Consider the following 26410-nt stretch of genomic DNA (forward strand, 5'->3'; position numbering starts at 1 on the left):
GGATGTCTCCTGGCCTTCACTATGCTGCTTTATCTGGCACAACTCCAGGTGTATGGGACATTTCCCATATTTATATGATCACGGAGTCCTTTTGCCAGAAGCATCTCTTACAGCTTATTCCCCCAGAACATACTATAGGAAAAGCTGCCTAGAATATAACACATTTGCAAAGCTTTAAAAGAAAAACATGGGATTCAAGAGTGTATATATAATCAAGCTACTTATATGTGAAAGCAGTAGGAATTAATTATGCAAATGCCTATATTCTCTCTGAAAAATATGTCATTCAAAGGTAGTATTTGCACGGAGGGAACACAAGGATGGCAGCTAAGAGCTTGTAGGAAGGCAGCGAGACCAGTGGATTGCACTGAAAGAAGTCTAAGCAATCATAGTGAGTATCTTGTTAAATAGACATCAAAAGATTAAAATACCTTGAAAGAAATTATTTATATTAAAATAATGGGATAACAGCATATAACAATGCAGATCAAAAGAACGAAGAATGGGAAAGAGAAAGCAGGTGATTTAAAAAAAATTTTTTTTAAGTTTTATTTATTTATTTTTGAGAGAGAGAGAGAGAGGGAGAGAGAGTGAGTGGGGGGAGGGCCAGAGAGAGAGGGAGAGAGAGAGAATCCCAAGCAGGCCCTGCGCTGTCAGCACAGAGCCTGACAAGAGGTTTGAACTCACACACTGTGAGATCATGACACAAGCCGAAACTAAGAGTCGGAATCTTAACCGACTGAGCTACCCAGACGCCCCAGAAAGCAGGTAATTTTTTTTTAAGAAAAAAAAAAAAAAAGAAGGTAGAACAGATTATCATCTATCTATCTATCATCTATCTATCTATCTACCTACCTACCTTCCTACCTATCTAAAGGTGTAATAAAAGCAATTCTGGTAAATTGTTCATTAAACATCAAAGGCTGGGGCACCTGGATGGCTCAGTCACTTAAGTGTCTGACTTCGGCTCAGCTCATGATCTCACAGCCCATGATTTCAAGCCCCATGTCAGGCTCTGTGCTGACAGCTCAGAGGGTGGAGCCTGCTTCAGATTCTGTGTCTCCCTCTCTCTCTGACCCTCCGCCATTCACACTCTCTCAAAAATAAGTAAACATTAAAAAAAAATAAAAAAATAAAAATCAAAGGCCAATACTCTTAGATATGAAGGGGGAAAAACCCCTAAATCCAAGCTTGCTCCTCTTATTAAACAAACCAAAAAATAAAATATTCTAAGTTAAAATATGGGTAAAGTATGATTACTCAAATGTGATCAAGAAAATCAGGTTTGGGAATATTAATATCAAACAATGCAGAATTCTACTTAGAGAGTATTACATGTTAGCAATTTCATTTCTTTATTCCAGTCCCTTGCACAAGGTGGGCTTAAACAGATAGTGGGTTTATTGTAAAAGTGGAAGCAATTGGCAAAATGTACGTGGGAAGGGATGGTTTGTTTGCCAGGGCCATTGAGTGGACTATTTTAAAGGATCTCCATTTTAAGTACTGAAGAGGACACCTGCTTTGTCTGCCTGACTCACTGACCTCTGCCTCCTTCCTCTGCCCTGGGCTTCCTTCTCCTAGCTGTAGGAGTCCTGCTGCTGTGGGATCCTGGATTCTGGATCCTGGCCACAGTCTGTGGGAATCAACCTGCGCCTAGCAAACCGTAGAAACTTGCCCCTGACTTGCTGCATTAAGAGAAGGGTCTGTCTCCGTCCTTCACTGATGTTTCTCCAAACTCTGAAAAAGAGGACCTGATCCACCTGGATGATGCAAGAGGGAGTAAGAGGGAGGTCTCTGCTGCTATTGGTGACTGTGTTTCCTGCCACGAGGAAGAAACTGGTCTACAATGAATGACAATGAAGTCTCCTACACAGAAATGGTATTCTGGTGGCATCTGAATTTCTAGTTTTATTTGATCCTCAAGCCAGACACACCCCTGCACTTCTCCTGGTTCCGGTGTGCAACTTTTCCTTGTGATAACATGATCCATCCCTGCAGATTCCCCAAAATTCCCTTGCCTCCTAAGCTAGTATTGGGTTTCTGTCACTTGCAACCAAGAGTCCTAATTGTGAAGAATGTTAAATAGCGGTACATACGTCCTGACACAGGATATTGTACTGCTCTAGTGAACTGGAGTATTGAGTTAGGTTTCCTGGTCCCACAACACAACAGAGGCCTCACATTTGGCTGAAAGCAAGCTGGTCAACATGGTGATTTGGTTTGAAAAGAAACATTACCAGTTAGTGATTTTTGTTTTTGACAATTGCTATTTTTGTGTGTGTGTATTGGTAGGCGGTTTGGCAACCTTCTCATGTGTCTATTTTTTTATGCTTTTCCTTTTGAAATTTCCTTCTTAAAAGTTTACATATTTGCTTTTAGAAATTAAAGTTATTTCTCCTTGAGGCTGCTCATAACTGTAAAAAGTTGGACTAATTTTGATACATAATAATACAGATTAATATAGAACAAACTGTACGTCCCCAGTAGGGCCATCGTCAGAAACACAAATGTCTAAAAATATGTTGTAAAAACATAACTGACCATTAAGATTCTTTTATACTTTTATGTTCAATTTTCTTTTATTTTCTTATGAGAAAGGCAACTTATGCCACATCAGAAAATACACATAGAAGAAGAATTTAATGCATTTTGATAGTCACACTTACCTGGGGGCAACCAAAGTCATCACGTTGGTGTATATTCTAGTAGAAACTTTTATAATTACCTATGTTCCTGTCCTTTCACATTTATTCACTTACAACATCTTTCATTTCCCATAAAAATGAAACTGCAGCACATGTGCTTTAAAACAACTTTATGAGGTTTAATTTCCATACAATAACATACCCTTATTTTAAGCCCATATTTTATTAGTTCTGATAAATTCATACATCTTTATAACCAGCATCATAATAAATACATAAAACACTTTCATCCTCACAAAGTTTCTTTATGCCCTTACCTAGCTGGTCTCGGCCTCACCCTGGGCTGCAAGAAAATAGTGACCCGCTTTCTGTCGCTGTAGATTGGATTTTTTTCTCTGAAGTTTCCTACTAACAGTATGAATTCTTTTGTGCCTGGCCTCTTTCACTCAGCAGCAGGCTTTTGAGATTCATCCGTGTCATTGTGTTTACTGCTAGTTCATTCCTTTTTATTGCCGAGAAGTGTTCCATTGTATGATACAACCACATTTTGTTGATCTATTATCATTCACCTATTGATGGGCACTTGGATTGTTTTCAGCTTTTGACCATTAATACATTAAACTGCTATGAATATGTGAATAAGTCTTTGTTCAGATATATGTGTTCACTTATTTTAAGCAAAATACCTAGAAGTGGAATTGTTGGTTTGGATGGCTGGTGTCATGTTTAACTTTGTAAGAAACTGTCAAAGTGCTTTCCAAAGCGTACTTTTTAATATTTCCACCAGCAATGGGTGAGAGTGTTCCATATGCTTGTCAACATTCTTACTGAGAGTCTTTCATTTTATGGGCATGTACTGGCATCTCGTTGTGGTTTACATTTGCATTTTCTTGATGACCTATGATGTTGAGCATCTTCTCATGTGCTTATGGGCTATGTGCGTACTTTCTGCAAAGTGGCCTTTCGAATCTTCTGCTCTTTAAAAAATGTGGGTTATTTGTCCTTTTGAGTTGTTAAGAATTCTTTACATATCCTGGCTGCAGGTCTTTATCAGATAAATTAACTATGAATATTTTCTCTCAGTCTGTGTCTTGCCTTTTCATTTTTTTAAAACACAGTGTCCTTTGAAGAGCAGCAGTTTTTAATTTTGATGAGACTTGACTTATCAATCTCTCCCTTTAGGCTTTGTGCTTTTTGTGTCCTATCTAGGACATCTTTCCCTACCCTAAGGTTATGGAGATTTTCTTCTGTTTTCTTTTCTAAGTTCTGCAGTCTAGCTTTTATATTTAGGCCTAGAATCCCCTTCAAGTTTATTTTTGTGTATCGTGTGTGGTAAAGGTTGAGGTTTTTTTCTCCCCCATACAGGTATCCAATTGTCCCACACCATTTCTTGAATAGACAAATCTTTTCCCCGTTGAGTTTCTCAGCACCTTTGGCAAAAATCAATTGACTGCATATGTGATGTATTTTAGGACTCAGTTCTGTTGGATTGATCTATTCGTCGTCTGTCCTCACTTTGGTACCACACTGCCTTGACTGTTGGGAAACCTCCCAATGTTGAGTTAAGCAGTGCACAAATTGACAGGGAACTACTCCTTTTGGGGTGGTTTAAACCACCTGTCCATTGCCCCACGGTGTGACTTGCCCTGGCACAGGCAGACTCCCAACGCTACTCTTAAGGGCAATTCATCCAGCCTGTGAAACACTGCCTTCATCCCTAACAAGCGCATGACACGCTGTAATTTACAAATCAGCTTCACATCCTCTGGCTCACTCATTTACATACTGATTCAGCCCCTCCAACTCACTCTTATCTGTCCTTCTCCACAACTGCCCTGTGGGGCAGGCTACTCAGTTCTGATCATACCACTTTATGGATAAGGAAACGTAGACTTCAGGATTATTGGCATCAAGACACCTTCTCAATAGTTGTGGAACCCTGGAATTCTAGAAGTAATCCAGAAAAACAAAGGCCAATCTGATTTAATCGTTTTAGCAGTCTGTTCTAATTGTGCCTGCCAACATCTTGGGTGAATGGCAGGTCACAAAGGTAAGCCCCATCTACGCCTGTACCCCTCCGCCCCCAACACACACACACACACACACACACACACACACACACACTCACTCTTCTATAGTTGTCTGAAATGACATCAGTAGCTGGCCTAGTGATAGTTTTGCTCATGTTCACATCTCTGGGTCACAACAATTCACCCTTATTGTGAGCCCCACGCAATCCTCCGATCCTTCTGACAAGGCCAGAGTGCTGGCTCCAGCAGCCCCTTGGCTCAGGAATCAGTATGGTAAAATCCCTCCCTTTCCTCCCTCCCAAGGGTTACTGTTTGATCAGAGAACAGGTTGGAAATGGAGTCTGGCATTTGGAAAGTTCCCATCCCCCAGCTAGTAGGCATGGCACTGGTGTCTGGATCGTGGCATCCTCACAGGCTGCTGGGGATGGAGTTGCAGAGGCTCAGGTTAGGGATAAAAAACTGAAGGGTTCAAAGGAAGTGGCAGGAGATGAGGTTTTTGATAAAAGTGGAGGGGATGTGAGGGGCCTCATTAAGAAGTTAGAGGAGAGTTACGATGACACTGTGTGACCTCAGGCAGGTCCTTTTTCTTTTGAGGCCTCAGTTTTCCCACCTGTGCCAGAACAAATTAGGCTGGGTGACCTCTGGGGTCCTATTCAGCTGAGTGGATTTGATAGTGGGAGTTGGAAACGCAAAGAAAGGCGGTCATAGGGCAGTTGGCGCCACTGACAGAGGCGAACAGACAGCAGGTCGGTGAAGCGTGCGCGTAGGTGCTTCATTCTCCTTACGTTAGGAGAGGTGGAGCCAGGTAGCACACGTGGGCTGGGGACTGGGCAGGGTAGAGGTGGTGAAGCATTTACTGGAGAGGCATCTGTTGGACCTTGCCGATCTGGCATCAGACAGCTGGGTTCGTTACAGCCCCAGGGCTTCCTAGCTGCAAGCTGCAGCTTTTCCACTGTCAACACAGCTACAAGAACTATCTGGAGCGATCCTGTGAAGAGCAAATGAGACAACCTGGAAAGACCTTTGCAAACTCTGAAGTTTGCGGTATTTACCGAGGGGGGACGGGCTAAGATTTCCTGGTATGTGCAGTCCTGGATGGATTGGGTAGCTGTGGTGAATCCTGGCTCATTCCCTTTTTAGCTGTGTGCCCTTGAGCAAGGCTTTCATCTCCCTGAGCTCCCTCGGGGATAAAATGGGGGATAACCACAGGCATCTCACGAGATGGCTCTGAGGCTGAAAAGGGAAAATGACTGGCAAAACCTTTCTAACCCTGAGGACCTCAACAGGCCCACCTGCAGTGCTGTAGAGTGTTTCACGGAAGAAGGGCCACACAATGAGTTTGCTTAGGGGGAAGGCAAACGGAATGGTAGAGTGGTTGGACTGTGGAACCGGAGAACCTGGAGACTGTTCATCCCTCCGGGCTGTGTGACACAGGCAAGCTGCTTAACCACACTCATCTATAAAGGCAAGAACCAACACGCCTCATAGAACCGTTAGGATAGATCAGTTGTCTGCTATGTATTGTCATGCCCAGCACACAGTGATTGCTAGAAGAATTACTATTGATAGGGTCCTGGACAACTCACTTCAGTGTGCCGTGCTTCTATTTTCCCTAACTCCAGCTTAGTTTTGGAAGCTGTGAATACGTCTTATGGGCAAAGCTCCATCCTAGGTCTAGGAGCCAGGAGCGAATCCATCAGGGGCTAGAAGCTCACGGCACACGCAGAGTTCTGCATCCTTCACCCCCCATCTTTGGTCTTATTGTCACCTGCCGGGGTAGACGAGGAAGGGAAATTAAACTTAAGGCCCGTGAAGTCCTGTAGTCCATTTTGTTAGGATCTGCGTAAAAATGGCCAAATAGGCAAAAGTTGTAGTGCTCTGAAGGGGTAAACACCAGTTATCCATCAGAGCATGCATGACTCTGTCCTAAACTCAGTGGTCTGAGCCACCAGGCCTTTCTGCAAAGCCTGTGGTTCCTTGGAGGAACACGTGCACCAGGGCACAAAACACAAAACCCACAAAACGGGGATGACCAACTTTATTGGACTGTAAGCTTTCACAATGACAAAGAAAAGCAAACTCAACTTTTCATTCCACAAAAGACTTCATGTATTTGACTCTCATTTTAGAGAACTCCTTTTTTGGTACAGTCATTTTATTGCATATTAAATATTAAAATATTCCCGTGATACAGACTAAGGTGATAAATTACAACCTGAAAGTCCATTCTGTAAAGAACCCCAAAGCGCAGCATGAACCCACATGGAACTTCTGCAGTTTTCAATATCCCCACATTACAAAATAGCTAACATTTATGTAGCCCATCCCACGTGCCAAGTACTGTTTTAAGTACTTTACATATATTATGGTAATCTATCATAACTACTCTGTGAAGAACATAGAATATTACAGCTGATGAAGAAGCTGAGGCACAAAAATTAAGTGATTTGCCCAAAGTCACTGACACAGGCTGTTAGGCTCTCAGGTCTGTGCTCTGAAAATTGATGAACGTGGAGCCTTTGGCTAGCGATCACTGCTCTTTTTTAAAAATGAATTTGGGGTGTCTGGGTGTCTCAGTCAGTTGAGTGTCTGTCTGACTCTTGATTTCGGCTCAGGTCATGATCTCACGGTTTGTGGGATTGAGCCCTGTGTTGGGCTCTGTGCTGACGATGCGGAGCCTGCTTGGGATTCTCTCTCTCCCTCTCTCTCTGCCCCTCCACGGCTCACATGCGCTCTCTCTCAAAATAAATAAACTAAAAAAAAACTGAATTTAGCTTTTGGGGTGCTTGACTGGATCAGTTGGTAGAACATGGGACTCTTGATCTTAGGGTTGTGAGTTCAGGCCCCACGTTGGGAGGGAATAAAAAAATAAGTTTATCTGTAAAGATACGTTGAAAAGTGCTTTAATGTTTATTTGTCCTTAGACCAACAGCTAAGTAAGGAACTGTAAGACTGGTCAGTGCCACGAAAGGGCTAGGGTACATGGAAGGCAAACACCACGTGCAGGCTGGGAGGAGGGAGGAGGGTTAAGCCTCACAGCCATGGCACCTAAGGCAGGCCTTGAAGGATACAAAGCAATTGTGCCTTACACTTGGTAGGAGCTCACTTAACAAAACACCAACATTAACAAAGCTGAGGACTCTGAGGACATGAAGATGCTAACCATACGGAAGAGGCACACTCATGAGTGACACTGTCCCCTCACTTCAACATCTAGTTTACTCTAGTTTTGGACTTCAGACCTGGTTGTCTACGTTCCTAACAATACCACACAGATCAAGAGGTCCAAATCTAATGTTATTTTCTTTTCCTATGGTAAACATCTATTAATGTAATGTCTCAGTGTGCAAAAATATAATAAATCATCTTTGTAAAAAAGTACAGAACATTCTTGCTATGGATCCAGGCAAAAGGTATGACTAACAAAAATTTCCTAACGGAGGACAGTGAAGGCTTAGGTGCATTGATTTTGGGAACTACGGTGACCCTGTTTTCATTATGCTATGAACCCAAATTAATCGACTTTAATGATGACGTACTTAGACTATCAAAACCAAGTAAGGCACACTATGACTCAAAACTCATAGGCAGAGCAACAAAAATCCAGAGAAAATATAATTAAAATACTCTGCTGAAGGGGCGCCTGGGTGGTGCAGTCGGTTAAGCGTCCAACTTCAGCCAGGTCACGATCTCACGGTCCGTGAGTTCAAGCCCCGTGTCAGGCTCTGGGCTGATGGCTCAGAGCCTGGAGCCTGTTTCCGATTCTGTGTTTCCCTCTCTCTCTGCCCCTCCCCCCGTTCATGCTCTGTCTCTCTCTGTCCCCAAAATAAGTAAACTTTGGAAAAAAAAAAAAATACTCTGCTGAATGTAGAACTGTATCATTTTTATATCTTAATCAATACTGGTAAGACGTGGAATAATCATAGCATAAAACATACCTTCTTTTTCTGAAAAAGTAGATGGGAAGGTGTGGTGTATAGGAAAGTGGCTCAGATTCAAGTATATTTTTCTTTCAATCTTGTCTGCAATAGATTCTAGGTTTCTTTCTTGGTTTCAAAAGTGAGTCTACAAGCTACAGAAAATGGAATTATGAATACAGCATAAAGGCCTTTAAAAAATTCTGATTATACCAGCAGTTTGGCGACATACTGGTAGAGCTGTTCCGTAAAAGCTTCAGAGGAAAACTTTTCCTTCACCCTGGCTCTCCCAGCCAGTCCCATTGTGGCTTTTAAGGAAGGTTCATGGATGAACTTTTCCATTGCTTCTGAGAAGTGCACAGGGTCAGGCTCACACAGAAACCCTGTGACACCGTGGACGATGGACTCCAAGGGCCCACCTGAATTAACAGCAATGACTGGGCACTGCATGTACATGGCCTCCAAAGGGACGATGCCAAAGTGTTCATTGCTTGGTGTGTAAAGCACGCAGGTACAGCCGCAGAGGAGTGAGATTTTCTGTTTGTCTGAGAAAGACCGCAGGAAGGTCACATACTGTGCAAGGTCGGACTGCTGGACCATTTTCTTCAATTCCTGATAGTGTTCCACATTCTCCAGGACTCTTTCGTCATACCCACCTGCCATGATTAGGTGAACCTTGTCCCAATCTTGGGATGTCAATCTTCCACGCAGTTTTATGAGGGCTTCCAGCGCCAAAGTCAGATTTTTCTTCCTTTCGTATCTGTTGATGGAGAGGAACAGGAATTTCTTCCCCTTGGGGATGAGGTCATCAAGCTTTTCAGAAACAGCTGAGTCAAAGCTGGTGACATTCAGAGATGGGTAGAGGATATCAGGGTCTACGTGAGATAGGGACTTGAATGTTTCCTTGAAAATGGCAGCTGTAAACCGGCTGTTGACCAAGATGCAGTCTGCCATGCCTGTGGTATATTCCTCTATCCAGTCGATCGGAGCCCTGTATAAGCGTTTAAGCAACGAATCTCTCCTGGTGAGCAGCAGATCTGGGAAATGACAATAAAACAGGATCTTCTTACGCCGTCTGGCCAGCTTGAGCACTGGGATACAGGCAGACACCTAGCCAAAGCAAAAATCAACAACAGATATAGACTGGTCAACTCAACTTCAACCAGTCAAAAGCATACCCATCCACCCTGCCTGCTAGTCTGTGGGCTCACCGTGGGCAATGTTTGATTCTGCTTATGTTCCCCTAGACTCTCATCCAGTACAATGGCTGGTGTATAGAAGGCTCACAGACACCTGCTGGCTGTGTGCTAAGTACTTAGAGCTGCAAATCCAAATGTTTCCTCTAGAACAGCACTGTTCGACAGAAGTAAAAATCTAGTAACCATACTACAAATTTTTTAAGGGTGAAATTTAAAGAATATCAAATTCTTATTATTCCAAAATGTAATCAATTATCATAAAAGACACTTTACATTTGATTTTTCCACATTAAACCTTTAAAATCAGATGTATATTTTACACTTACACCACATCTCAGTTCAGACTAGCCACACTTCAAGTGCTTAAGAGCCACATGTGTCTAGTGACTACCACAATGGACACAGCAGCTCTATCTAGTGTTTCTCCTCCTAAGGAACTAGATGAACTATAGTAGTTTATAGTATAGGCTCTGGAATCAAGATTGCCAGCTGTGTGACCACGAGCAAGTAATCTACCTCTCTTTGTGCCTCAGTTTTCTCTTCTGTAACATGGCGACAGCTGCAGTTCCAAAAACCCTTGTATGGTTTTTGTGATTATTAAACGCACAGGTGCGTGTAAAATGCTTAAGAATTTAGCACACAGTATGTGCTCAATAAGTGTTAACCATAATCATTACTAAGCATGAATATATGCTGGCATTCCTAGAGACCCTCCTGTTGGGTAATCTGTATAAGTTACTTGATCTCTAGCTCACTTATCACCTGAAGAATACTGCGAGATTTATCCAAAGCTTCTTGCTAGAAAGTAGCAGATATGGAACCAAATCCAGGTCTCCTACTTCCAAGCTGTTTTTTCCCCCTATTCACTAGTCTCAGCTGCCTCATGGTTTTTTTTTTATTTTTTTTTTATTAAATTTTAGGACGAAACAGATGATCTTGGGATAACTCTTCAGTTACTTAAAAAAATTTTTTTTTAATGTTCATTTATTTTGACAGAGAGAGAGAGAGACAGAGCATGAGCGAGGGAGGGGCAGAGAGAGAGGGAGACACATAATCCGAAACAGCTCCAGGCTCTGAGCTGTCAGCACAGAGCCCGACGCAGGGCTCGAACTCACAGACTGCAAGATCATGCCCTGAGCCGAAGTCGGATGCTCAACCGACTGAGCCACCCAGGCGCCCCTCAGCTGCCTCATGCTTAATGACTAGTTACACATGCAGGATATTTGGAAATGTCCACATTTCTTAAAAAGAAACAGCTTCTATACAAGCAAGGATGACCAAAGTAATTCAGGAAGAACAATTAAAGGAACACACAATTACAAATGTGAAACCTTTCCCACTTATCAGTTTGGCAAAGATTAAAATGGTTGATAACACCCAATGTGCACAAGAGCATGGAATAACAGGAATAACATGAGCAGGAAGAACATGGAATAAAAGGAATAACACTGTGGGAGAGCAAAGTGACACGACCTCTTTGAAAGCTTAATTTGTCAATAGCTATTGATATTTAAAATAAACTCTTTGGGGGTACCTGGGTGGCTCAATCGGTTAAGTGTCTGACTTCATCTCAGGTCATGATCTTGAGGTTCATGGGTTCAAGCCCCATGTCAGGCTCTGTGCTGACAACTCAGACCCTGGAGCCTGCTTGGGATTCTGTCTCTCTCTGTCCCTCCCCCATTCTCTCTCTTGAAAATAAATAAACATCAAAAAAATTTTTTTAAATAAAATAAAATAAACTCTTGGAGGGGCCCTTAGGTGGCTGAGTCTAATCACCCGACTTTGGAACTTCGGTTCAGGTCATGACCTCACAGTCTGTGGGTTCAAGCCCCACGTTGGGCTCTGTGTTGACAGCTCAGAGCCTGGAGCCCGCTTCAGGTTCTGGGTCTCCCTCTCTCTCTTCCCATCCCCTGCTCGTGTTCTGTCTCTCTCTCTCAAAAATAAATAAATATTTAAAAAATAATTTAAAAAAACCCCTCTTGGACACCAACTTTGTTTCTAGGAATTTACTCAAAGGACATGCGGACAGAAGTACAAAGAAAAAGGATACAAGGATGCCCACTACAACACTGATCTATTTGCAAAAAACTGGTCACAATGAGTGTCCTTTAACAGAATAATGTATAAATTATAGTACTTTCAAACAAAAGCAGATTTTCCAGCAACCATTATGAAGCATGAAGTGAATCTCTAATATTGATATATACGGATCTCAAACAGAAATTTGGGATGAAAAAAAGGTTAAGTTATCATATAGTAGGTGTGCCACAATCCTCATTATTACAATTAAGATGCATCTGAGAACAGACACATATGCTAGAGCAGCCACAGGCAATTTCTGGAAGAATCCAGGAGAAACTGCTAACAGTGGCTACTTTTACGGAGTGGAACTGAGATGGGATATTTATACTATTTGAATTTTTGTTCTGAATAAACGTTACTTTCTAAAATAAATTGAGGGGGGAAAAAAAAGGAGAAAAGAAAAAGGCGTAGAGTCCAAAATAGCTAGAGCCCAGATCCAAGTAGACATTATTTATAGAGATAAAGAACTCTGACTTCTCCCAAGCCTAATAGGGAGCCATGTTAAAGTTTTAACAGGGGCACGACATGCTTAGCTTGGTGTTTTTAACACTACACTGAGGACGAATGGGGTGGCTTGGCCTCAAAAGCTACAGGCAGTGGGATGCATGTGGCCTGGAAGTGTCAACAGAAATAATGCAAAGAGAGAAGAAGTGCAAGTTACTCAGAAGTGAAAGGTGACTGAAGGCTGACTTCTAATGCTTCTGCTTCTTAAAGCAAGCCCCAAGGCCCATCTATTTCAGAATCGCCGATGATCCAGCGAAAATGCAGCTTTCTGGGCCCCACCTCAGGGCTCCAGGATGAAAGCTTCTGAGAATGGGGCCCTGTGACAACGTGCAACTTTAACGTGTCCACACTAAAGTTCGAGAACTAGTCTCACTCCCAATTCTCATCTTTCCAGATCAGTTCGGATCTTTCCGAACCGCAGACCGGGAGAGCTCAGCAGATGTCATGCAGTGCGCCCTCCCTACTGGGAAAAGGAGGCGAGGTGGGGTCGGGCGTGGCCGAACTCACGGCCGCCTCACCTGGTCGCACACGACCACGTCGAACTCCTCGTCGCCGAGAAACAGCACGTACAGCGCCAGGAAGATCATGCGCACGTAGGCGCAGACGGCCGCCCCGCGGCCGCCCCAGCCCAGGCTGCGCGGGAGCCAGTCGCCCGCGCAGCGCACCTGCAGCTCGCGACTATCCGCGAAGCTGTGGCCCGGATCGTAGTGCGCAGTCCAGACCTTCACGCTACATCCGCGCGCCTGCAGCGCCAGCGCCGCGTCCAGTACCAGCCGCTCGGCGCCGCCCACGCCCAGGTCCGGGTGCAGGAACAGCACCGACGGGTTGGGACCAGGGTCTTCGTCTCGGCCCCGCTCCTCCGCCATGGCCCGGGTGTAGCGCCAGCGCCCCGCGCCCCTGCGGGGTTCCGCGCATGCTCCTCTCCGGCTCCCAGCGGGCCTCTGCGGGGCCGACCACGCCTCGCGGCGCCTGCGTCGGTTAGGCCACATCAGCGCAAATCTGCGGGCGCCCAGTGTCTGCCAGAGGGAATTTCTTGTCTGACCGTGTCTGTATCCTCCCTTTGGTAGGGATTGGACTCTATGGAGGGCGCTGCGATCCAAAGGAAGCAGGCGGAAGGTCTGCATTTCCCACGCAGCGACTGATCAAGTCTCCTGTAACAAAATTTATGCAGGCATATGGTGGGACAACCCAGGCGTCCCTGGAGCCACCGAGGACCCTGCCGGGGGCCTGGGGGCGGGGTCTGAGCCAGCCTCTCCTGCCGCTGGGCCTTTGAGGTCTTCACCGATCCTTGGCCGTCAGTTTCTGCCTCCAACTCCCTCCAGTCTCCAGCATGGTATGGCGGCCCCGGTCTTCCCTCTTTGACTCCTCCTCTCCCTGGCGCCCCGTCTCTTGCTTTCTGCCTTGCCCTCCTCTTGTGGCAGCCTCTATGTCCCCAGCCTGCCGTGCGGGTGCTGGTCTTGGCCGCCAGGGCCTGGGGTCTGGGGGCGTGCCGGCGGCGCTCACACTCTCGTATCGTCTCTCTCTGTAGCCTGGTCCGACTCCCAGTGGTACTAATGTGGGCTCGTCAGGGCGCTCTCCCAGCAAAGCGGTGGCTGCCCGGGCGGCCGGATCCACGGTCCGGCAGAGGTAAGGATTCCCGCGACCCTCTGGCTGTGGTGTCAGAGAGATGGGGCCCAAGAATTCGCTGGTCCGCAGGAGACCCCGGAATGAATCACCAGGGCAAAATGAGCCTCAGGCGACGTGGCTGTAGGTCTTTTGTGTCTCGAGAGGGAGGCAGTGTTTTCTTCCGATTGTTCAGTTTGGGACACCGCTGTTAAAAAAGTAAAGTTAACACACGAGTTGGATCAGAGACAACTTTGAGAAAACTGATGTTATTAAACTGGTCTTTGGTCCTGAGCTTTCCCATCTCATTTTTATTTGGAGGCCCCATCACACTCAGTCTAACAGGACTTGTCTGATAACAAAACTCAGTCTCCTTTCATCCTAGCTTCTGCCCCAGTTATATTTCCCTTTACTTACATATGGCACTGTTACTAAACACTTGTTTCGCAAAGCCAAAACTTCAGGGTGGTGTTGAATTTTTCTTATGCTCTGTCTCTATTTAGTCATTTGTGAGACCGAATGGGACACAGAAAACTTCTCATCCGTCCTTTTCTTTTTTATTTTCACTGTTCTAGTTTAGCCCAGCTTCTCTCCTCTAGACGTTTGCGTTTTCTACCAAAGTCTTGTCTCCAGATCACTTCCAGTCCAATCTGTACTGCCCACTGATTCTGTCACACATCTTCTTAGTTTCTGTCTCACTTCTTTTTGCTGAAATTTTAAAGGAAAATGGGTGGGGGTGGATACCAATGCTTTTGGTGTTTTTTTCAGCCTACTTGCCTCTTCTCCTCTTTTGTGATCTAGCAGCAGTGAGCTTAGTCCAACAGGACTCACTAGACAGCCCCTTCACCCATTTCTATTTATTCTGCAAGACCAAGTTCAGGGGTTATTTCCTCTTGAGGCCTTTCCTGACTTGGAAAGCAGCAGTAGCTATGAGTCTTCTCTTTTGCTCCCAAAGCATTTTGTTCATGTGGTTATAGTAGCATTTATATTTTTGTATTCATCTGTTTTGTTACGCTTTTTCAGAAATGGCCCATCATCTCTGTCTTACTATAAGACCTGGCATAATAAATGATGAATGAATGAAGGAATATAGCCATCCTGTAGTCTTGGGATTTTTGAAGGAACCATAGGGCATAGGAAGTGGGAGGCAGTTACACTGTGACCAGAAAGGAAGGGTAAAATAGACCCCTAATAGAAATTTAAGGGATTAAAATGGGCTCTGTCAACTTCTACCTGGCTTTCCAGTGGAGAGATGGGTAGTGTTTTGAGTACATTTGGTATTTCCAGGTACCCTGATTATCAAGTCCTCTGCATTGTCCATGTGCCAGTAGATATAAAAAATCTGTAAAGAGCCTAGACTGATTTCTTTGGATCTCCTGTAATTCCGGGAGACTTTGAGAATAAGCGCTGCAGTTGGGAGGTTGTGGGAATAGTGGAAAGTGCGTGGGTCCTAGTCCTGGCTCAACTGGTGACTTGTCCATACTGGATTTACTATCTAGTTCAAGTTCCTTTTTATGAACAAGGAGGAAAATTTCAGGTACCTACCCCACAGCTTAAACGATGTATATCCTTGTGTGTAAAGGCTGTTCCAATCCCTGCATGATTATGTTTGCTATTTACAATCAGCTTTCTCATAGAAACAGCCATACACATGGACTTCTATACCCAGGCTACCGTATAGCCTATAATCAATGTGTCTGCACTAGAGTCTGGGGTAAAGGCCATGGCAAGGTGAGAGTCTGGGGTAAAGGCCCCATGGCAAGGGGATTAGGAGCAGAGCTGGAAGGGCAGTGAGAAGAGATAGGGGCAGCAGGGTTTTCACTTCTGGCTTTTCCCTGTGTACCCTGGTCGGTGGCAAAGTGCTATTTGGCTACTTCTGTGTTCTAGGGCTGCCTGTACCACACAGCTCGTTTGCCAACCCTTGATCCCCTTGTGAGGGACGTTCTGGCTGGATGTTGTCTGCGGTTTTCATATCTTACCTCTCTGCTCAAGATCTATAGATAGTATATCCAAATAGAGAAAACGGATTACAAAATAATTTTTTCTAAACTGTATACTCCATTTTAGGACCTGGATTACAGTAAGAGCTTAATTGTTTTGGTTTTTTTTGTAGCAAGTACAGTAACTTAAAAACATTTTAAAGTAGTCATTTTAAAATCTGATTATATGGATGCAGGGCTTTTAAGCAGGGATTTTATTACTTGACTTCACAAAAACACGTTTGAAGAGAAACTGAAGTGCATTGTCCAAATGAGGCACCCATGTTATGTGGGCAAGTGGATGGGCTCGAGTCAGAACTGGGTCCACTGCCTAGGTTGGCTGCTTGCTGGCTGTGTGGTCCTAGGCCCTTTACTTAACCTTTTATGAGCCTGTTTCCCTCATTTATAAAATGGAAATGGTGACTACTTACTGGGGTTGTTGTATTCCTTGGGATATGGCAGTACTCAGTCCTTAGTGGTTACCCTGATAATGGAGTAAAAGCAAGAATTTGGGGGGTTCAAGGGAAGAGAATTTTTTTGGGTTTTTTGTGGGTTTTTTTGTTGTTGTTTGTTTGGTCTTTAACAACGTAGTGGTCGCAAATGTTATAATGCTGGTGTAAGGGCATCAGAGAAGTAGCCGTTTGTAATATTTCTTTTCTTTCCAGAAAAAATGCTAGCTGTGGAACAAGGAGTGCGGGTCGCACGACCTCAGCAGGCACAGGGGGCATGTGGCGATTCTACACTGAAGACTCCCCTGGGCTCAAGGTGTAAGTCTTGGGAGCCGACCTTGCATTTCTGTCCAGTGTCGCACGGCCGTCGGCAGCGCTGTCTCTGCCACCAGCGGGGTTTGCTTTGATGAGATTTACAGTGCACAACGGGTGCATTCGTGCCAGGCAGGCTGGGTTTGGTTTGTCTGTGTATCAGTCAGTCAGCTTAGGGCCTGGAATAACATCTCTCCTTGGATTGAGTGGCAGCAAGGGAGAATCTTCACGTGGCTGTGTCAGAAGAAATGAATGGGAACAGAGAGAGCTGGAGGGAGAGCTGCTTAATGAGGTGAAATTGCTCTTCATTTGGTGTTCTTGTCCCACCCTGAGTAATAGGAGTGACCGCTTGAATTGGCGTCGGGTGAGTTTGCAAAGCTCTCCTGGAGGAACAGGCTGATACTATTACAGCCTAATGGGAGTTTCTCCGTCAGGCTGTGTTACCAGACGTTCTTTGGCCTCCTTGCGTTTGCCGGGCGGTGAGTAGACCCTGGAGGGTGAACATGTCACTTTCTGAGTTCGTAGGTCCGGCAGTGCTCATTAGGTGATGGGAAGTGGGCGTCCAGGGTCCCTAGGCCTCGCTCACCTTGCAGTTTCTGGTACTGTGTGCCAGACCTGATCCGCAGGTCTCTGAGTATGAGGCTCCAGAACACCACTGCTTACAGCTGTTTCCTCCCTTACACCCGGCAGCTGAGGAACTGGAATACTGATGCGCTCGTTTGCTCACAGAGGCACTTACAAGTCAAAGACAGCAGGAGCTGGAACTACATCTTTTTTTTTTTCCCCCTCACTTACTTATTTATTTTTATTATAATTTATTGTTACATTGGCTTCCATACAACGCCCAGTGCTCATCACCCGCTTTTCGCTCTCCCCCACCTCCATAAACTCTCAGTTCTCACTATTTAAGAGTCTCTTATGCTTTGCCTCCCTCCCTCCCTGTTTGTAACTTTTTTTTTTCCCCTTCCCCTCCCCATCGTCTTCTGGTAAGTTTCTCAAGATCTACATATGAGTGAGAACATACGGTGTCTGTCCTTAACTTATTTCACTTAGCATAATACCCCCCAGTTCCATCCACGTTGCTGCAAATGGCCAGATTTCATTCTTTCTCATTGCCAAGTAGTATTCCATTGGATATATAAACCACATCTTCTTTATCCATTCATCCACTGATGGACATTTAGGCTTTTTCCATAATTTGGCTACTGTTGAAAGCGCTGCTATAAACATTGGGGTACATGTGCCCCTATGCATCAGCACTCCTGCATCCTTTGGATAAATTCCCAGTAGTGCTATAGGTCATAGGGTAGTTCTATTTTTAATGTTTTGAGGAGCCTCCACACTGTGTTCCGGAGCGTCTGCACCAGTTTGCACTCCCAGCAGCAGGGCAGGAGCTGGAATACACCTTCTGACTGTGCAGTACCGTGCTCTTTCCACGTGGCTTGTCTGCTAGAAAAAGACAAAATTACATTTACTTGGATTAGCTTAATTAACTTGACGAGTAACTTGACTTGGATTGCAACTGTAGTTGAGGAAGACTTCCTAAGTTCCTTGGAATTCTTGAGATTAGGTTTTACTTGATTTTTTACTGTTGTCGTGAAGATTTGTAAGGTGAGAACGTATTTAGGAAATAATTCTTGGGGTTGGGATGTGTGAGTTGGTATTAAAAACCTTTTGGTCTTTGTTCGAGGTAATCTTTGTGAGTATTTCAGAGAGAAATTTTGAAGCCTCTTGCTCTTCATGGTATCCAGAGGACTTAATTGTATACCCTTGCCAAGAAGGTGGTAAAACCTCTTCGTGGGCATCTGGCTTGTGCTTGCTCTGGGCTTTGTGTTGTTGAACCGCCAGGCTTGCTTGCTGCTGCTTAGTGCTTGAGTCCTCCCAGGATAGAAGCTGTTCCTTGAAGTGTCGTAAACCACAGTTTCATCCTCAGGAGGAGAGCGATATTTTTGATGAAAGGACGCAGATGGGAATTTATAGCCACAGATTCACATCTTGGGTCTTGTTGCTGGTTCTTCTTAGGAGTTCAGAATTGTTTTCAGGCTGATAATAATTGCATTTCCTGGAGCTTACTGTAAGCCTGCATTGTGTTCGTATTAATTTATTTAACACCTCAACAACTCTACGGGAGAGGCGCTGGGATTGTCCCCATTTTACAGATGAGGAAAATGAGGCTCGGAGAAGGTAAGTAACAGGGCCATGGTCACAGCTCATGAGTGACAGAGTTGGGTCCCAGACTCCAGCTCTCTGGGAGCTGCGCTCTCAGCTTTATGCTCTGTGTCTGGCGTCGCTCTAACATTGCACCAAAGTAGAGGGTATGATCAAGTGTAACTCGATGAAGATTGCTTCCCATGTATTTTTAAATTTGTTTATTTCAGTAATTGTACAGATTTTGGAAGAACGGAATAGTGTAGCAAGGACTTTGATCTCTGTGTTGTTTATCGGCCACTGATGGACTCTTACTCCCCTGCTCCACTGGATTACTCCACTCACTGCCTTCACGATAAAGATTTCTGGGGTCTTTTCCAATATCCACTCCCCAGTTGTATCTGGGAGGTGAAGCAACATCTTAACGGGGCGGGGAGGGGGCTCATTTCACCAGCCAGCATTCACAGGTTGTGTGAGATCAAAGAAACCCATGTACTAATTCTCAACTTGAAAAACTCATTTGATTAGGGAAGCGTTGATGGGTAGAATCTGTTTCCTTCTTATAATAAACTCGTAAATTGAACTAGATGGGAACCTTAAAGAGTAAGATGAGCACTATGTATGGAATTAGGAAACCTGAGCTCAAATCTCTTCCTTCCTATTCTGGCTGTGTGCTGTTACGCAAGTAATAATTAGTCTCTGAACATCAGTTTTCCTTATTTATAAAATGAGATTAATATTTGTTCTGGGTCATGAGTTTTGTTGATCAAGTGGAATTATATATTTGAAAACACCTTGTAACTTAGAATGTGATATGTGTCTTTTTATGTCTGATACATTCTAGTTAGACAGTGAAGGTTGTCTTTAAATAAATATTAACTTGAAATAACAGTTTGGTAATTGGGTTATTTGCACATAGAGAGTTTGGGAAATTTTTCTTCCTGCTTTTTATTATGGAAAATATCAAGTATGTGAAATTACAGAGACTTGTGCCTCCAAGACATCAAATCATTTTATTTATGTATCTTTTAGTATGTTTACTAAAAGATAAGGATTTTTCCTTTCTAAGTAAGCATCATGCCATTTCCACACCCTCAAAATATCCATAATAATAATTTGGGGGAATATTACTAAATGTTGTAAATGATATTCTTGCATGAATCTCAGGTACGCCCCCTGCTTTTCCCCTAGGCAATCTTTAGTGTTACAGATAAAATAATGTATTAGTACTAAAAGTAAGGCTGCCTTCTCTTCTTATTTCCAGTGGCCCTGTTCCAGTATTGGTTATGAGTCTTCTGTTCATCGCTTCTGTATTTATGTTGCACATTTGGGGCAAGTACACTCGTTCATAGATTCGGCTACATCCATCTGTCTGTCATCTGAAGAAGAAGGAAAGAAACCCAGCATATCTTGGACCAAAAGCATAGTGATTTTCTGTTTGTGAGAAAGAAATATACTGTAAGCTTATTGTTTTACAGGGAACTTAACAAGAATTGGTTTTAAGGAATCAATTTTTTTCTATGGCTAATAAACTTTTTAATTAATTTATACCAAGTCTCGTTGCTGATCCCTGACTACCAGGGCCCTTAGTCTCTCCAGATTTACAGGTGAATATGCAGAAAACATGTCTTGGGGAGATTGTTTTCTTTGTTGGATTCACAGTTCCTTATATGACCATGTAGTCACTCAAATCCAAGATACTGTAACTGGCCTTGGCTTGTTTTCTTCCAAGTATTTCTGTCCTGGTGATTGTCATTTTGTGTGTGCTGTGATTGTTAACGAGTGTGCCTGTGACTCCCATCAGGCAGATCTGTGTTCAGAGGCAGCTGGTACCCAAGGGAACAGCCATAGGGATCATAAACCAGATATCTTGGATAAAATGGTTCCTCATTCTGTTCTTTGTCTCTAAAACTGTAGATAATATTTTTGCCTCTTCTCTCTCTCAGTTCTTAATTCTGTGAGTGTAGACCCGAGATGTCCATTTATTTATCACTGGTTGCTAAATCTGTTTTGAAAGAATTTATTTGGTACATTAGATTTATCAAAACAAAATTTGTTTCATTTTGAAAATTAAAGACCTTAATAATCAGTGAGATACCAGCATTTCTAAACTGAGTTGATACAATTCCAACCCAAAATAAAAAAGTTTGAAGTTTCACTTAGCTTATGTTGTCTTTCTAGGAAAAGCATTCAGTTTCTCGTAGACCCTAGGAAATACCAAGAATAGCTCACAGTGCATATTCCAGGAGTCTAGGACTCTAAGCCAGAATTTCTAAAGAGTGAGAGATCCATATGAAATGCCCTAGTTGTTCTGTACAATCAGAAAATGGAGAGGTGGTGTATTAGTTTAAAAAATAGCTGATTTTAAAAACCTCTTTCTCAAGTCTGTTTAAGAAAAACTTCTTAGAACATTTAAGCAGTTTCCCAAGTTTCTTAAGTCCTGGCTATAAAGTTATTTAGGTCCAGAGTATCAAGTTTAAATGAAGGAAAAAGTATGTATCTTGTAAAAAGATTTCCTAAGGCAGTAGATGGGTGAGCGAGCTCTTGTAAATCCAAACAAATGGCAAATTATTGGGGGAAAAGGAGGAAAAACTGGTTCCTTTGCATCCTGGCTGCTGCTTATTGCATGAAAATGCAGTAGCTATCTTCATGTTGAAATTCAGGAGACAGTCAATTTTCATTTGGAAGAAACGAAAGATTATGTTATCCGTAATGGATTTTTTTCCCTGATATTCAAGTTGATGGTTCCAGTAACAGCTAAAAGTTATGCATTTCATTTGCAAAAGAAATCTGTTCCTCTCTCCAGAGGGTCTCTTCTTCTCTGGGGGGAGAAGCTGAAGTCACTTGGAGGAGCTGTTCGGCTGTGGGGGGCACGTTCTCTTTGCCGCAAGATGCTGCCCGTTAGCGCTGTCTGCCTCAGTGATCTCCAGTGGACTGGTGGCTGAAAGTCACGGAATTTTCGGAGCTAGTGATTTGTAAGAAAATACTAGTTGTCAGTGGCAGAGCAGGGAGATGTTTCTTTCAGCAGAAGGAAAATTGCTGGTTGGGCATAAAAATGTACGACATCTATTATGTTATGTAGCTACTTTTGGCTCTGATGATACAATGCTAATACCATAGCTGAGAATTTCAGTGTTCAAGCTGTTCCTTTCTCTTTTCTTTTTCATTTTTACAAACTAGGGTAAAGTACACATACTGTAAAATGTACCATCTTCACCGTTTTTCAGAGTGTAGGTCAGTGGTGGTAGGCACATTTCACACGCACCCATTGCCACCGTCCATCTATAGGATTCTTTTTCATCTTGCAAAACTGAAACTCTAAACCTACAAATAAAAACTCCCCTCTCCTCTTCTCCCGTCAGCCCTTGGCAACCACCATTCTACTTTCTGTCTCTGAATTTCATTCTCTAAGTACCTCACAGGAGTGGGATCATATAGCATTTTGTCCTTTTGTGATGGCCTATTCAACTTAGCATAAGGTCTTCAAGCTTCATCAGTGTTGTAGCAGAATTGCGTACTCAGAATTGCCTTTGTCAGCCTTTTTAAGGCTGAATGATACTCCCATTTGTATGTATATACCACCTTTTGTGTTCCTTTCTTTCAAAATAGAGATTTCTAGGCTGTTGTTTTTTTTTTTTTTTTTTTAATTTTTTTTTTCAACGTTTATTTATTTTTGGGACAGAGAAAGACAGAGCATGAACGGGGGAGGAGCAGAGAGGGAGGGAGACACAGAATCGGAAACAGGCTCCAGGCTCTGAGCCATCAGCCCAGAGCCTGATGCGGGGCTCGAACTCACGGACCGCGAGATCGTGACCTGGCTGAAGTCGGACGCTTAACCGACTGCGCCACCCAGGCACCCCTAGGCTGTTGTTTCTTGAGCCCTAGGGGACTGTAAGCTATTCATAGTTCTGAAAGTCTAACAAATCAGATCTTTTTCTGCGTTACGCTTACCTTGACCCAAGGAATTCTCAAACCCCCTTCACTATCGGCTAGAATTCTAGCCATTTCCAAGTGGACAGAAGCCAGCACGGAATTAGTACGCTCGTGGTGTATGGGCAGTGGTGCCAGGGATTGAAAAATTGTCACTGCCTTTCAGGAAATCCATACTGTATGGTCACTTGTCCAACAGAAGAAAACCAGAGAGCCGGGATCCCCTAGCTGGAGAGACTAAGAATTCACTGCGTCCTCCCAGTGTTTAATAGAAGAGCCTGGGGCCTGGAGGCAAGATTGTACCGCGAGTTCATAGAGCAGAGGCCAGAGACCAGGCTTCCCGATTCCAGACGAGGGCTCCTCCTCAGAACTGCATTGTGACCCTATTTTGGGCCTGTGCATGAGTCAGCGACCTCTTCCTAGAGGCTAGGCTCTGGGACTAGATAAACAGCGGTGGGCTTTGGAGTTACTGGACAATGTTGGTCAAAGGGGGAGGAGTAAAGCCAGCAAGTTTAGCCAGTAGAAGTAAAATGAATAAGTCACTAAATTTAGGAGAAAGTCAGCAGGTTCATAAGACTTCATGGGGAGACAATTGGGAGAAGCGGCCAACTGAAGGGCATGTTTGCATTCTCGGGACCACAGATGGTAGGTGAGCCAAGCGCACAGCGAGACTGACCGAAGAGGGCTCAGGTAAAGGCTGCGCTGCCCAAATCCGATTCCTAGCAGCTAGCCCTCTTTCCCGAGCCAGAGACCTTACAATAAAGTAAAATGTGCAAATTAAATAGTCTGAGACTAGTTATACACAGTCTATACGGCTCCGTTTTGGGGCAAGGTCTAGAATTCTGTATCTCAAAACAAAGGACATGAGGGGAAGAACTTGATGACACACGAGTGGGTTAAACTGGTCCCGCAAACAGGCTTGTCTTTCTTCGCATTGACTCTGGCCAAAGGCAGAGTAGATAATAGATCCTGTAGGGCAGCTTGTTCTAGAACCCCTCTAAACTGGTTTGGGTGGTAGAACTGAAGTGGTTCTCAAATGTTGGCATGTGTCAGAATCGCCTGGAAGGAGTCTGCTCCTGCCACGTGGCAGACCTGGCTGGCAGCAGCCTGGGAGTCCCGGTGTGGGCTCAGGGTGGGCCCAGGCCTGTCACCGACACAAGAGTGTTATTTTTGTTCCCCTTTCTTGTCTTTGAAGCTTCAGCCACGGCACCACTTGCTTTGCGGTCTGCACCGTGCTGGGAAATTCACCCTGCCTTGTGGGATTTTGCATTTTGTATGTTTGCCGCGGGGCGGTGTGTGTGGTCAGCTGGCTGCCGCGAGGCCCTGCAAGGCCCAGAGTCCCGATTGCCCCTTCTTCAGTTCCCTCACTCTCTCTCATAGCAGCCCCTCTTTTTACAGATGTGCTGCACAAATGCACAGAACAGGCCCTTGTCAGACTTCCTTTTGCAGGAGGCTCACTGCACTGGAACCTGCAGCCGGCTCCAAGAGGCAGTACCACTGAAACGTGATGATCTCACTGGGCGAGGATTTCCTGCTGGGTGGGCCATCGGATACCGGCGTGGCATCCCGCTCTCCCAGCCCCGAGGTGTGATCGGCAGGGAGCCTTGGCGCTGTGCTCCTCGGCCCGCACCTGCCAGGCTGTGGGAGAGCTGCCGAATCTCCCCCCGGGGTACGCCTGTGTGGCACACGCCAGGGAGCCGTGAAACATTTGTGTTCATGCCATGTGCATCCTTGGCACTGCTTGTTGGTGGGCTTTGTAGGAAACCACAATTAAATTTCGGTAAGTGGGGAGTTAATTCTCACCAACCTCTGACCCTGCCTCAGGCTTGGTAGTCTGACCCAGCTCACTGCTCCTCCTCCTCCTCTTCCTCCTTCCCCTCACCCTCCTCCTTCTTTTCCTTGTCTTCTTTCTCCTTTTCCTCCCCGATCCTCCTCCCCTTGCTCTCTTCTGTTCTACACAACTCAGATTCCTGGGCTATCGCATGCAAAGAAACAACAATCCTCCAGTGGAAGTTATTAAAAAATAATTCTGATTTTCACCTATACTTTTGCAAGTTGTGAGTTGAATTGTGTCCCCCCAATGTATATGTTGAAGTCCTTGCCCTTAGCACCTCAGAATGTGACCTTATATGGAAACAAGGTCTTTACAGAGGTCAAGTTCAACTGAGGCCATCAGCATAGGCCCTAATCCCATATGACTTAGTCCTTTTAAGACGGGGAGATTTGGACACACACAGCCATGCAGGAGGAATGCCGTGCGAACTTGAGGCATCCATCAACAGGAACAAGCCAAAGGCAGGCCTGGACCAGCCCTTTCCCTCGAAGCCTTTAGAAGAAGCAAACCTGCCAGCACCTGGATTTTGCACTTCCAGCCTCCAGGACTGTGAGACCCTCTGTTTCTGTTGTTTAAGCCTCCCCACCTTGTGCTGTTTTGCATGGCAACGCTAGCAAACTAATACACAAGGACACTGAAGGGGAAGCCAATCCATAGCTCAGCCATGCTTTTAAACACCCCCCTTCTTGTCTTCCTAGTCCTGTGACACCTGCAGCAGCTAGGGAGCCCCCCTCGCCACCCATGAGGGAGGAAGGTGGTGCCCCAAACCTGGAGCACAACCGTTTTGGGTCACCAGCAGTGATGATGTCCCCCAGTGTCAATAAAAACCTGGCCTCTGTTTATGCACAAGGCGAACACTATTTCCATCCAGCTTGTTCAGTCTGGAGACTTGCTCATCTCATGATGAACTGAGAAAAACCTAGTGTTCTGACTCAAGAGACCAAGTAGGAAAACTTGGTTGTTGACAAATTCTTGGGAGGGAATTTGGTAGTGAGCAGATCTTGTTTAGGTGAGTGGATGACATTCCTACAACCAGCAATAAAGCCCGGACCAGTGGAGGCCTTAGCACTGCCAGCTGGGATTTGGTGATATGCAAACCAGCTCGGGATCTAGATTCAAGTTTTCACTTATGCATAGTCTCCTTGCATTCCTGCAATGAGTTCCACTTGGTCATTGGGATGAGAAGACTTAGCCCAGCAGGCCAGACACTGCTATTTTCAGAAAGGTCTGTTTGCAAGGTTGGCCCTTGACCGGGGGTCTGGAAACTTGGCATTTGAGCTGTTCCCTAACTCGTAAAGCTGACAATGTGGTTTAGTCTGGACACCAGCTTTCCTTCCCAGAGTCTAGAATTTTTGGTAGTTGCCAGGCAGAAGGTACCTATGAAACCCCTGCCAATAAAGTCCTTGGCAGTGAGTTTTTAATGGGTCTCCCGGAGAGAAGCATTGCACACATTCCTGCGTCCTTCACTGCTAGAGAAAAGAACGTGCTAGACGTGACCTTTGCAGGAGGGACAGAGTATAGGAATCCTGTGCATGGATTTCTCTAGACTACACCTGTGTCTTTTTCCTCTGATGATCCTATAGTGTATCCTTTCACCATAATAAACCTTAGCCGTGGGTACAACTATATGCTGAATCCTGCAAGTCATTCTAGAAACTCTGCAAACATGTGGGTGGTCTTGGGGACCCCTGAAACAGTCTGATGTATTATTTTTAAAAAAAAAATTTTTTTTTTCAACGTTTATTTTTATTTTTGGGACAGAGAGAGACAGAGCATGAA

The 26410-nt window shown here is 44.5% G+C and overlaps 2 protein-coding genes across 2 annotated transcripts; one reads left to right on the forward strand and one right to left on the reverse strand.

The window, feature by feature from the left end:
• Positions 1-6697: 6697 nt before the first annotated feature.
• Positions 6698-13326, reverse strand: ALG2 (ALG2 alpha-1,3/1,6-mannosyltransferase). Its single transcript, XM_025913046.2, has 2 exons — positions 12896-13326; positions 6698-9702 (listed from the first exon to the last, which is right to left on the reverse strand). The coding sequence occupies exons 1-2, from the start codon at positions 13241-13243 to the stop codon at positions 8800-8802; spliced, it is 1251 nt and encodes a 416-aa protein (XP_025768831.1). The 5' UTR covers positions 13244-13326; the 3' UTR covers positions 6698-8799.
• Positions 13327-13552: 226 nt separating this feature from the next.
• On the forward strand, positions 13553-20415 carry SEC61B (SEC61 translocon subunit beta). Its single transcript, XM_025912624.2, has 4 exons — positions 13553-13710; positions 13906-14003; positions 16624-16725; positions 20132-20415. Exons 1-4 carry the CDS (start codon positions 13708-13710, stop codon positions 20217-20219), a joined length of 291 nt encoding a protein of 96 aa, XP_025768409.1. The 5' UTR covers positions 13553-13707; the 3' UTR covers positions 20220-20415.
• Positions 20416-26410: the final 5995 nt, after the last annotated feature.

This window comes from Puma concolor, chromosome D4 (assembly GCF_028749965.1).
Source record: "Puma concolor isolate L17-30 chromosome D4, mPumCon1.1.hap2, whole genome shotgun sequence".
In the NCBI taxonomy this organism is placed as follows: domain Eukaryota; kingdom Metazoa; phylum Chordata; class Mammalia; order Carnivora; family Felidae; genus Puma; species Puma concolor.

Bases quoted from the DNA above. Each gene is read 5' to 3' on its own strand.
- SEC61B (XM_025912624.2), top strand. The intron at 14,004-16,623 runs GTAAGGATTCCC...TTTTCTTTCCAG, and splicing joins GGATCCACGGTCCGGCAGAG to AAAAAATGCTAGCTGTGGAA. The intron at 16,726-20,131 runs GTAAGTCTTGGG...TCTTATTTCCAG, and splicing joins GACTCCCCTGGGCTCAAGGT to TGGCCCTGTTCCAGTATTGG.
- ALG2 (XM_025913046.2), bottom strand. From the start codon at position 13,243: ATGGCGGAGGAGCGGGGCCGAGACGAAGACCCTGGTCCCAACCCGTCG. The intron at 9,703-12,895 runs GTGAGGCGGCCG...TGCTTTGGCTAG, and splicing joins ACGTGGTCGTGTGCGACCAG to GTGTCTGCCTGTATCCCAGT.